The following is a 13,302-nucleotide window of genomic DNA, read 5'->3' as shown; positions in this document are numbered from 1 at the left end:
CGCAGTGAGAGGGAGGGGGTGAGATAACCACATAGCAATGAGGATTGGCTCAGGTTTAAGTAAAAATTGTGTCTTGAGCCAATCAGAGAACTTGAGTGGGCGGGTGTTTAGCGGACATAAGCAATGAAGATTGGCTAATTTAGTAAAATTGCATTTTCAGCCAATCAGAGAACTTGGGTGGGCGGGTGTTTAGAGCACATAAGCAACATGGATTGGATAAGGTTTAGTAAAATTGCGTCTTCGGCCAATCAGAGAGCGTGGGTGGGCGGGTGTTTAGAGAACATTAGCAATGAGGATGGGCTAAGGTTTAGAAGATTGCGTTTTCAGCCAATGAGAGAACTTGAGTGGGCGGGTGTTTAGAACACATTAGCAATGAGGATTGGCTAAGGTTTAGTAAGATTGCGTTTTCAGCCAATGAGAGAACTTGGGTGGGCGGGTGTTTAGAGCACATTCAAACAGCGTTTGCCAAATAGGAAGTACAGACACTACTTTAACCTCGTTGATGTCAAAATGTACATTATGTCCTCGAAAAAAGACTTTGTCCACGTCTTGCGTGAACAACTGTCATCAGTTACTTTTTTTTTAGAATTAACTAGTAACTATAACTAATTACTTTTTTAAAGTAAAGCGCCCAACACTGTCTATAAATAGGAGTACTTATGTATACTGGACATGTTTACAAGTGGAGGCTTTTCCAGCATGAAGCACCTTTTCAAGGTGATGCCACAGCATCTCAATAGTCTTCACTTGCTGGCGTGGTTTGGATAATTGTCCTGCTGCAGATTGTCAATATGTCAATATATCAATATATCAGTCATGCGGTTAATTGAGGATTGTGGCAGGCCTAGTTCAATGTGGTATCCGCAATCCAATGCAGTGGAAAAGAGGCCTCTGCGTCCATACGAGGATACTGTAAACACCAAAGAACTGCTTCTTTGAATCAACACAGTTGTCCAAAGTTCCCCCTAATGATTTCAGACAATAGTTTCTGGGCCAGACTCCCTTCAGGATATCACTGTCAGCCATCAGCCCGCCCCCTCCGACCCGTGGCGAGCCCAGCAGGACAGTCTGGACCTCGGTGCAGCTCGTCTCCGCCGGCCCCGCAGGAAGTGACCACCACAAGCTTCGGGTCCTGTCGGGCAGCCACACAAAGAGCCGGTCACAGCTTCTCTCTGTCGAGGCCGGTCTCGCCTCCTGGTTTTGACGGATGACCCACTGCTGCGGGCGGCGGCACAATCCTTTTCCTCCTCTTCCTTGTGCCGGAGCTCTGAGTGCAGGTCGAACATGGCCTGACGCGATGCTCACTCTTGTTATCTTATTTGTCATAGTAAGGATGGCGTTGGCAGAGCTGCGTTTCAAATCAGAACATTCACTCGGACACTGGATTGTCTTGGAAATGGACTTGAATTAGGATTCCATCACTGATAAAACCAGAATGTCAGCATCCGAATAAAGGTTTTGGGGGGGAATCTTTGCTTCCATGACCAGGACAGTCCATAAGGTTAGAATTCTCGCCATGAGCTGCGACGCTGACACGGACAAACAAAGAAACGACACACAATCATGCATTCCAGCAGACAAAAACCCATCCCCAAATAATGAACTACTCACAACGTGTAAAAAAAACAATGAAACATGTGCGACAGCAAATGAGATTATACACAAAGAAGACCCCAACTAGCAATTACAGGAACAACATTTTTAACATCCAGCCAACAATGAGCACTGGCAAATTATAAACAAATCTTCCATTTATCTGTCTGTTTACCAAATCATTTCTTGGACTTGACAATAATAAGCCATTAGCATTGCCAACACAGTCTTTTTACGCTTGCCAGCACTTGTCATGTACAGGGACATTTGGGAGATATAAACATGATCAGATCTTTTCTTTTCTTTTTTTTGTAAACTCGCACAGCGTGAGGTGGCATACATCGCTTTCAGTCCAAGGTAGCAGATTTTCTCTGTTCGGCAGCTTGCGTGAAATGTTTGTTTCACAACACAAACGGTATGAATGCGAAGGCTTCCCATGTACAAAACAGTTTCACATTTCACTTCGCTCCAAGAACTAACTACCTCTTTCATTGACATCGTTTGCAATTTGCATTTATTCATTCATTCTAGAGCTGCACGATAATTATCGGGGCCAATATAAGACAACAAAAAACCTTAGCCACCAGAAACGCAGACAGATATGTCCGGATTTGATGTGCAATACAAAAAAATAGCATGTTCACAGTGTTAATGTAACAGCCTGACTAGGTCTCTGAAGGACAAAAGAATGAAACAAAAGTTGTCTTTCTGTCCACTTCTGCACCCCTCATTGATACCAAGAGAGGAAGTACTCTTTAATGATGACAAACAAAAGCCAGGTATTACATTTACAATGTATCACATGTTTTTCTAACAATTTGTATGGACGATACCAACACTGCCGACTAGTGGCCAACATAAGTAACCGAGTGGGGATGAGAGGGGGGAGGAGTAATTAAAGACACGTGACATACAAAAAGCTTTATGTGTACAAAAATGAAAAACACATACCTGAATGACACAAGAATGAAACAAAAGTTGTCTTTCTGTCCACTTGTGACTCCTACACATACGGAACATAGATTACACATTGTAACACGAAACACGACGTGGCCTAGTCCAACACAAATCCCGCCAAATGTGCAAATGAAAAGAGGCCCTTTTGACTCAAAGCAACGGTCAAAAGAACATAAAACTACCTGACATCACAAACGTATTGACGTACAAGCAATATACATCGATGGACATAACATAATCAACTTACCCTCATCGATGCTAAGCAAGTTGTATGGCAAATACAGGAAGTACATCCGGAGCTGAGGGCAACTACGGAAGCCCGGGTGGAACAGAAATGACCGAATGAAATAAGGCAAAGGAAAGCAATACAATTGAGAAAATAATATAAGAAAAATAAATAACTCACTGATATAAAATTCACATAACAATTACTAAATGACAATAAATTCACACATTTAGACAAAGCAATAAAGGGTATTTTTTAACTCTGTTACACCAACTCATTTATTTCATTCATTCATTTTGTACCACTTATCCTTATCGAGTATGCTGGGAAATACCAGAAAATACATCTACTCTGAAAACAATTCTACTTAAGTTACGTGATGTCTTTGAACTCACCCCTTCATGGCTGATAATAAGGCAGTTAAAGTCAAATGTTCTGCTGCTATGAACTAGACTAGCTGAGCCTAATTTCAATTTTCAGTTGATTTGGAGCTGTTAACGGGTGTTAAACGATGCCAGAGTGTCACATGATGAGGTTTGCACGTTTGGAAGTCGCTCCCTGTGACATCACAGGGAGCCAGGCTTCCTTAAATGAGTGTGCCTGCCGCGTACAAGCTGTTAACTGTACAAGATGAGTTGGACTAATCACAGTGGATTGGGCGTGCCTGGAGGAGGGCCGCGGGTGGAATAAATTAAAAGGGTTTTGAAAGTCCAAGGAAATCAAGCTGGGATAGGTGCAGATTCTGGAAGATCTAGAAAGCTTCTGTGTGGGTTATGGTGTGTAGCTGCTGAAATGGGGTCCACTCCTCAATACAAAGGGCTGAAAATAAGCATAACAGGAGAATGCTGATTCATACATTTGAAAACCGTGATTTTATACTATTATTATTATTATTATTATTATTATTATTATTATTATTATTATTATTATTATTATTATTATTATTATTATTATTATTATTATTATTATTATTATTATTATTATTATTATTATTATTATTATTATTATTATTATTATTATTATTATTATTATTATTATTATTGTTATTATTATTATATAATATTGTTATTATCATTGTATATTATTGTTATATTATTATAAAAATTATTAAACAGCCCTAAAATATATACATGATACATTTTCCTATGTATGGAAACTTCCGGCCCACCCCGTACTCTGGTAACATATGCAAGCCAGTGGGGGTAGTCTTGATCCGGTGACATATAGCAGCTCTATAATACCATAAAAAGTAATAAAGTTATGGAGTGGGGGGGGGGGGTTAAGTGGGACAGATATTGAAAAGAGTGCAAAAGTTCCAAGAATAAAGTCTTGCTATTAGCAGAAAAAATGGTGACAAGGGTAAAAGGTCAAATGTGCCAGCGTGAAGATGAATACGGTGCTCTGTGAACGCAGGGGGAACTCTTTAATCATATCAGTGTTGAATTTAGTATGATAATACATATTGCAAATAGTTTGGAATCTGACGTCAAAATGATTCTATTTCAAAGCTGAAGGGCGTTTGTGCACGCACTGTAACACGTGGGACATTTGCCATTTTCAATTCCCGCCTGGTGGAAAATGATATCAGATGTGTTGTTGAGCATTGGTGACATGATATGGCTTAGTCCATGTTTTTAATCATTTCCTTTCTGGATCTCTGCTATGGCAACCCTCTGCGGCGTTCTCCAGCTATCTTTGCACACATCAGACAGGCAATATCCAGCGTTTTGCTCGTGTGAGACGAGGTCCTCGCCGTTGCGCAGATTACCCATTTACCGGCAGAGCCTGTGTGCCTCCGACCATGCATGGCAATTATTTCGTGTCACGTTTCCCAGCAGAGCGGGGATGCAACATTTTGGGGTTGGGGCGTGAGCGACCATAATGGATGTGATGGCTAGTGCCCGTCTGAAAAAGGCCTTTCTGTTCCAATTCCGAGCAGGCTAAGGCTAATATCAGCGCATGTGTGTTAAAATCAATTTGCATTGCTTGTGTCTCGCATATCTGCTGAATGATGCAAATTCCACAAGCTATGTCTTCCTTAACTCATCCAAAACATCTTTGCGTATCCAAGCTAGCTCATATTTGTCGGCGTATTGCATCATCGTGACCGGAAAAGGCCGATTAAAGCCAGGCTGTTAAAAATGAGATGCAACGCCATCAGGAAGGGGTATAGCGGACCCATCACCGGATGGCACTCTCAGGAAGACGTTCTGACAGTTGACAGCTGACAGGCGGCTCACAGGGCAACAGGGTCCGAGTCAGAACGGATCAGTTTCAAACTGACGTGTTGGACAGCCGAAGAGCCGGCTAAACTGTCCCAGTTGGAAACAAAGAAGCGGGTTGCGGCAGCAACATACAAATACACGCAACGCATCAACATGCACTAGAAAGCGTCAAGAAAACCTGGACGCAGTTTGAGTCGTTTATTTCTTTTCTAACCCTTTGACAAGTTTAACATGTGACATTTGCTGGGTTGTATTGCCATAATTTAGCCTAAACACTAAAAACCTGGGGTGTACGATACAAGGGCCGATATGAGGGAATTATGACATCATACCGATAAATCTGATAACATGAGATAACTGATAAATTTTTTAAAAATGGTCCGTACCATTACTGTGTGGGTGAGCAAATCAAGCGCTTCTGTCATGTTAACGGCTTGCTCCCTGAGCTCACAAACATTCACTTTCCCGAGGAATACATTTTGCATGCTACATGTACCAGAAGCTCCACAACGGGAGTGGGGGGGGGGGTTCCATTGCGCAAATAAAAAACCTTATGGGTCACCTGAAAAACCATAAGAACTGGCATCAACTGGCGCCGGCCCAGTGGACTCCTAGCATCATTGGTGCAACTTGGCTCGCGCCATTACATTCCAGTGGATTCCAATAGGCTGATTGTTTGTGACATTTGGTTCCACTTGGTGGACGAAGATTTTAAACATTTTGAAATTTTCTTGCCCCCAAACTAAATTTTTTGCCTCTGTTACGGGCCACCATGAGCCAGTAGGGAGGCAGTTTGAGCCACTGCACGCCACTAGGCACCTTATTGGTGACACGAGGCGCCACAGCAAATTGCATTGGCGCGAACTGGCACCAACTGGCGCCAACCCAGTGGACTCCTAGCATCATTGGTGCAACTTGGCTCGCGCCATTACATTCCAGTGGATTCCAGTAGGCCGATTATTTGTGACATTTGGTTCCACTTGGTGGACGAAGATTTTCAACATTTTGAAATTTTCTTGCCCCCAAACTAAATTTGTTGCCGCTGTTACGGGCCACCATGAGCCAGTAGGGAGGCAGTAATATAATATAATATAATATAATATAATATAATATAATATAATATAATATAATATAATATAATATAATATAATATAATATAATATAATATAATATAATATAATATAATATAATATAATATAATATAATATAATATAATATAATATAATATAATATAATATAATATAATATAATATAATATAATATAATATAATATAATATAATATAATATAATATAATATAATATAATATAATATAATATAATATAATATAATATAATATAATATAATATAATATAATATAATATAATATAATATAATATAAAATAACACAATACAATACAATATAATATAATATAATATAAAATAACACAATACAATACAATATAATATAATATAAGCGGTAGAAAATGAATGCATGAATGAATAATATAATATAACATAACATAACATAACATAACATAACATAACATAACATAACATAGCATAGCATAGCATAGCATAGCATAGCATAGCATAGCATAGCATAGCATAGCATAGCATAGCATAGCATAGCATAGCATAGCATAACATAACATAACATAACATAACATAACATAACATAACATATATAATATCTATAATATTAATATACTTTTGGGAAGCTGTGAATGGGAGTGAATTCTAAGGAGCCCCCAAGGGCAAGGAAAGACTTTGAAGGATGCTGCCATTAAACGTTGAGCATATTGGGGTGACCATCAGTTGGGGTTTAGTTATTTCGGTGCCACCTGGGTGACCGTCTACGACACGGATAGAGTGCTTGGGTCATACACCTTATCCTATAAAGTAGGACTTGTGGGGACAAATTAGCAGATGTAATGAATGAGGACCTTTGGTGAAATGCTTCTTTTAAAGTAAGGGTAGATGCATGGTGGAATACAAAAAGAGGTCAGAGTAGTTAAAAGTTTGTCCCACAGGCTGCTGGTAGAGACGGAAGGGAGGCGGTAATGACCCTGATTACAACCAAGTGTCTTTTGTGAACTTTACACTCCCGAAATAGATGAGGCATATTCAAGGTTGCATTTCCATATTCTGTTAAGGTGACTTCAGATGGTTAAGTGCACTCAAGTAGGTCATGCATGCAAATGTGAAAAGAGCATCAGCGTTTACATTGATGGCGCTAATGGCTTTCTACGTCGGGCAATTACGAGTCCTCATTCAGAAAGCAAACGTTCAACTGCTTACATACACCTGATCAAAGTCTTAAAGGGGACCCATTATCCTTTTTGCACTTTTCTGACCTATAAATGCAGTAAGAATGTTATACTCTCGTGTTAAACCATGCCAAAGCTTCAGATAATGAGGTTTGCACATTTGGATGTGAGCCCTGAAAGAAGTTAAGGATGGCCCTGAATGCTCGCCAGCTGGTGCCTTCCTTATATGGGCGTGCCCGGGTACAATCAGGAATGTATAGTTTTTAAGTACATCGTCAAAATCTCAGAAAAATCATGAATGCATTACGTCAGACATCTTTAAATGGTGAGTTTTTATTTATTCGCGGGGGTGCTGGAGCCTATGCCAGCTGTCTTTGGGCAAGAGACGGGGTACACCCTGGACTGGTGGCCAGCCAATCACAGGGCACATATAGACAAACAACCATTCACACTCACATTTATACCTATGGACAATTTGGAGTCGGCAATTAACCTAGCATGAGGAGAACATGCAAACGCCACACAGAGATTGCCGAGGGTGGAATTGAACTTGGGTTTCCTAGCTGCGAGGCCTGCGTGCTAACCACTCGACCGCTGTGCTGTGAGTTTTTATTGTTATTATTTATTATTATTTAGGTTATATGATTATGCCTGGCTCATACGTTCATATGTGTGAATGTGAGTGTGAATGGTTGTTTGTCTATATGTGCCCTGTGATTGGCTGGCCACCAGTTCAGGGTTTACCCCGCCTCTCGCTCAAAAACAGCTGGGATAGGCTCCAACACCCCCGCGATCCTCCACCCAAAGAGATTTTGACTGACAAAGGGGCTCACTCCGCTCATGCCGTTGTTCTCCGGAACAAACGTTCCGGGTGCTAAAAGCAATGCACACCGGCTGCTCGGAGCGTGTGCCTGAATACAGTGCACCTTGCTGGGACAGAACATTGGCTCCCTTCTCCTTCTGCTCTGGTTCTCCTGACATCCATAGCAGCACATTGGCTGCTCCGAGCATGTGCCCGACTACTGTGCACCTTACTGGGTCATCCTCAGCCAGTGGCTCCCTCCGCTTTATACTCTGCTTCTCCTGATAGTAGTGATGTTGGAGAAGTAATGTCATGATATTTAATTAGACTAATCACTAGGTACACTTGGTCAAATCCTAATTGGTTCCAGTCCTTCTTCCAATCCTCGTTTTAATCTAACGTTATCAGTACCCTATTGGTTTTAAGAAGCAGAAAGTTGAAAAAAAAGATATTGTGCATCTTACAAGTCACAAATTGTTCCGTGCATGCATGTTTTTCAAGGAAATAAATGAGAGCCTTGATAGTTTGACATAAACGGATGTTTGACCTTTTGGGCAGCTATTTAAAAGTGCAGCTCTGTGGTTGTTGACCTTTGACATCAGAGAGTAAAGATTGTACAAATAAGAAAAGGTTGCTGATTGAAAGTAAAGATTATGTGAGATGCGTAAAAATAAATCCTCCTGCTCCTGTGCAATCATCTCCCACTGAGTCAAGAATACTATGCAAAGAAAAAAAGACAAAGTCATTGAACATATTTAAATTGGATGATTATGGCCCATCCAATTATGCAAATTGCAATCCGACATGCAAAGTTTCACCCATGAAAAGTAAAATCTGAGCATTTGTCAATTTACATTACACCAGAAAAGCAAATTGCCTTTGCTAATTGATGTGTTTTGATGGATGCAAATGAACAGATTATTTTGAAAATAATGAATTATTAATCACAATCAAGCACACTAACAAGCGTGATTTATTAACTGATTTCTCCATACCACATTTGTCAGTGCTCATCGCATGCCAGGCTGTATTTTAATGATGCTGTCTGTCCCAATCAGTGTCAAAGCATTCCTGATGAGGGAGGGGGGGGGTCACTAACGAACCTTTCATTGTGCCGTGTGTCGTTGAAATCTGCATTCCGCTGCCATAATAAATCAGCGATACCGTGGATCGTATTGCTCCTCTTCATTATCAGCATGGAGATGGAAGAAAGACTGATATTAGCGACATTTCTAGTCTCCGTTCCAAGTTGCATACAAACATTCCCAGCTCCGTTCATTACGGTAAATATTTCAAAGTTCATAAAAGACTTTCACGAGCTAAACGCGGCACGTGTGCATGTCTGCTAACAAGCGTTTAAAAACTATTGTACATGCGCCCCCCAGCACCCCTTGGGTCCCCACTGTGCGGTTAAATACAGACGTACAGAGAAGCCAACAGTCTCATTATAAAGGCTACAAACTGTGCTCAGTGAGATAATAAACATATAGAGCTGTGACCTATGACCCTATCTGACCCAGTGCTGCAACACAACCAATGTTGGAATTGCGGTAACAACAGTGTCATAATAAAGACAGCTGGGATAGGCTCTGGCATACCCTCGACCCACAAATAAAAGAACGCACACGGAATTGTCTTTGAAGTTAGATGGATGCAGACATACGAATGACGGGTCTGCCATATGGTCGCCTTCAGAAGCTAATTAAACCCAGCACAACACATCTTCTTGATCCCATAATAGCTCTCCCGTTTAGGTAAACAAAACCTTGACAACGACACCTTGTATTTTTGTTTTTCAAGCAAAGATGCCACTTCAATGGCTGTCTACTTAAAAATAGCATCTGCAGGTGTTATAAGCGACTTGGACACTTCTCGGGATGATTAGAAACATCATACCTGAAGCGTATTGATATGCAAATATACCTTATTAGTAGCCACTGCTGTGAATCCTTGAATTTTTTGCATTAACCTCAATCAGTTGAAATCAACTCCTGTTTCTTCCGCATCACACAAAAACCCAGAGTTTGTGCGCTGTCTCCCCCGCCAGTTGCACTTCACTTGCTCTTTATTAGATTATTCCTTTGAAACGTCCACAGTCATAAATCGAAAGCACCTTTCGATGTAATGCACTCCGGCATACAACACCGCGTCTCTGCACTCAATAATGAACATAAAGTATTGATATTACCTTCCTGACTGACTCAACAATTTTTTTTAAATGTATGAGCTTTCCAAAAGTACGTCCATGGCAGAGCTGCTGTACTGGATCTCATTACATTACTCAGAGTGTTCCATGCAAACGCTGTTCCGCCTGTGCTGGGTTCTTTATTCATAAAAGAAACGGCTCTTTTTCTCAAATAAAAATTTTATATCGATATATAGATATAGCATCCAGAAAAAACTAAGGATGCGCGAGGTGACTTTGATATATTTTATGCATAAACCATCCCAATGTAGGTCAGTATACGTTATTCAAAGATGTATAAGCTTTGGTTATGTTTACATGCAGTCAAATAAACCTATCATAAGCAGAATATTAGCAATAATCCGGTTGTGCACAGTCATGTAAACAGCAATAACCTTTTTGAAAAACCTGATCATGCTCATATTCCGTTTTTTAAAAATCCAATTACTCCTTTTTTAACATGAATATTAGGTCATGTATACGCCTATCGGGATATCCCCATCAGAGGGATATTGATTTGTGTTCTGCGCATGTTCCATTTGAATGGAATTGGGTTTTTGACAGGAAGTATTGATTTTGAAAACATGGTGGCATGCAAAACTGCACATTTTTGGAGCAAGGAGGAAACTAACCCTCTTATTAATGTGGTGAAAGACAGAAAAATGTCCTCTATAGACAAGTACTACCGGTCCCTGGTTGTTCATTATACGCCTTGCTGGTATTGTTAAAACTGTTCGTCATCAGTCCACAGTCATTATTTCACCGCCATTTGGGAATAGTCATAACATCGCTGATCGGCTTCTGATTGGTGCAATCGCTCCAATAACAACATCTCTGATTGGCCGAGATTGGCAGCATTTGTAACCATGGAGACGAATGCTGCGTTTAGCTAATTTGACACCTGTTTGTTACGTCGTTACTCCCCAAAGTCCTCTAAAGTGAAATGTGGCTTTAAAATTCCGTTACTAAGTACTTTCTGGCACTCCGCCGTATCGTCAGGTGGTGGGTATGTTTAAGCACAATTATCAAGTAAGTATTTAAATTGCTACTAGCTAACACGAACGATAGCGGTAAGCTAAACGGAGTTTGTGTTGTGCTGCAGGGTGGAGCTGTGGTGGAGGTCTTCAGTGGACAAGGCAAAGATCCTGTAGCCAAGTGGAAACTTTGTGGGGGACAGTCAGCCATACGGAAAGTGAGAGAAAAAATATAATATTGTCTAAATACTAAGCGCAGCTGGACAGGTGCAATTTAGCGAGAAATAGCAAATAGGACAGCTTCTTAACCCACAAAAGGATGAACATTTTCAAAACCTATGCTATCATTTTTCAAACACATCACATAGTGGCATTATTTATTATGGTTATTAAATCCCATAAGTCAGACATAGGTGGTTGAATATGGCCTATTATTTGTTTTAAAAAATGCCTATTTAAGCAAATTGTACATATTGTTGGCCAAAATAAAGCATAAAAACGGCTAAATGAATTAAAATACAAATAAAATACAGTAGAAGCATTCTATTTGTGAATCTTTGGGGAAATTCACTTATCGCAGTCGGGACTGGAGCCAATGAACCTTGATAAACGAGGGACGAATGTTCTGCATTCTCAGCAGCAGACACTTTTTGTGACAATTTCACCAGTTTTGCTTTTTTTAAAAATTGTTTTCCTCATACCTTCTCCTGTTCTCCACTTGATTTTTCTCCAAACTGCGCCAACTAGTTTGTTTTGCTCCCCTCTTAAAGGATCAATCTGCACAGTAACATGGACTAGTCCATTGCAGAGGGGGAAACAATAATCATGATAGATTATGCAGTTTGATGCTGTTTTGAGCATGTGAATTTAGACTAAAACAGTAATATGTACTTTAAATCAAAGAAAAAAAACATTTGAAAAATTAGGGGGCCTAGGTAATTGCCTGTGTTTACCTAATGGTAAGTTCGCCCCTGATGCGAGCACGTCTTCCAACACATACAACCCAGGGGCGGCATTGCAACACCACTTGATGTCCTCATTTTCTCGCATAAATTGGAAATAGAACCTCACAATGTCCTTGAACGCATCATTGGAGATGAATAACAGAAAAGTATCACTTGGTTATTTATTTTTTAGAAAAGAGTTCTCTCACAATAACGTACAATTGTATGTGTGTGTGTGTGTGTGTGTGTGCGTGCGTGGCCAAATAGAGCTGACAGTGGCCGATAGACTTCCCGTCATTTGCTGAGCTTTTGTCCCTTTTCCAGGAGTATGACAAAGAAGTTAAAGGATTTGTTTACCGCCTGGATGGCAGCAGCAAGACGGTGAAGATGCAAATGCCAGAGAATGGGAAAATGTCCCGTAAGTTAACAATAATATAACACTCCGCTCCCATGTCAATGTGTATGCTAACAGTAATTCGATTGTCTGATTTCTTAGTTGGGCTTCTGCAAAGATTCTTGGCCATTCAAGTGATTATTCCCCCTGATAAGGATTTCTCTGTGGAGCTTGTGTAAGTATGTAAGGTTTTGTGTGCTGAAGACTTACTAGTCTTCATATTTAATACATATATAAGCATATTATTGCATAAGTGCACCTTAGGTTGGCCACAATAAAAGGCCACTCCAAAATGTCAAGGTTCATAAATTGAATAAATTTGGAACGGCCTTTTATTGTGACCAACCTGAGCATGATGCATGCTGTCTAATCAGCTCACTAACACATTTTGACAGATTTGTGAACGATATTTGAGAGAAATGTGTACATGGTGGGGGTGTCACGGGACGCGGTACGAGACAAGATGTTAATACAGTAAACCTCGGATATATCGGATTCAATTGTTCCCACTGGTTTTGTCCGATATAAGCGAAATCCGTTATATGCGTATACCGGAAAATGTCAGTTTTACGCATATATCGGATTTATATCCGGTATATGCGTAAATCGGATTTTATCCGTTATAAAAAGGCACTTCCTTGACTATGTTTCCAATGTACCTGGACGCGCAGGCAACGCTGCAAACGCTGCAAATGACGTCGTATAGCGGCCTGTCACGATTCGGCGAATCGGAGCGCCACGATGCGGCCATCCG

The 13,302-nt window shown here is 40.4% G+C and overlaps 1 protein-coding gene across 5 annotated transcripts in view; it reads left to right on the top strand.

Annotated features, from left to right (window-relative positions):
- The first annotated feature begins 11,077 nt into the window (after positions 1 to 11,077).
- The window catches only part of cfap20dc (CFAP20 domain containing), a 31,327-nt gene continuing 29,102 nt past the window's right edge, over positions 11,078 to 13,302 (top strand). For 4 of the 5 annotated variants that reach the window (XM_058091745.1, XM_058091744.1, XM_058091743.1 and 1 more), the window contains exons 1-4: positions 11,079 to 11,265; positions 11,339 to 11,428; positions 12,479 to 12,572; positions 12,651 to 12,723. In XM_058091745.1, the coding sequence (XP_057947728.1) occupies positions 11,245 to 11,265; positions 11,339 to 11,428; positions 12,479 to 12,572; positions 12,651 to 12,723 (278 nt within the window). In that variant the 5' untranslated portion in view covers positions 11,079 to 11,244. Of the gene's footprint in view, positions 11,266 to 11,338; positions 11,429 to 12,478; positions 12,573 to 12,650; positions 12,724 to 13,302 lie in introns of all 5 variants that reach the window. The other variant, XM_058091747.1, reaches the window with a different exon arrangement.

This window comes from Doryrhamphus excisus, chromosome 1 (assembly GCF_030265055.1).
Source record: "Doryrhamphus excisus isolate RoL2022-K1 chromosome 1, RoL_Dexc_1.0, whole genome shotgun sequence".
In the NCBI taxonomy this organism is placed as follows: Eukaryota; Metazoa; Chordata; class Actinopteri; order Syngnathiformes; family Syngnathidae; genus Doryrhamphus; species Doryrhamphus excisus.
This window is presented reverse-complemented; position numbering and strand designations above follow the sequence as displayed.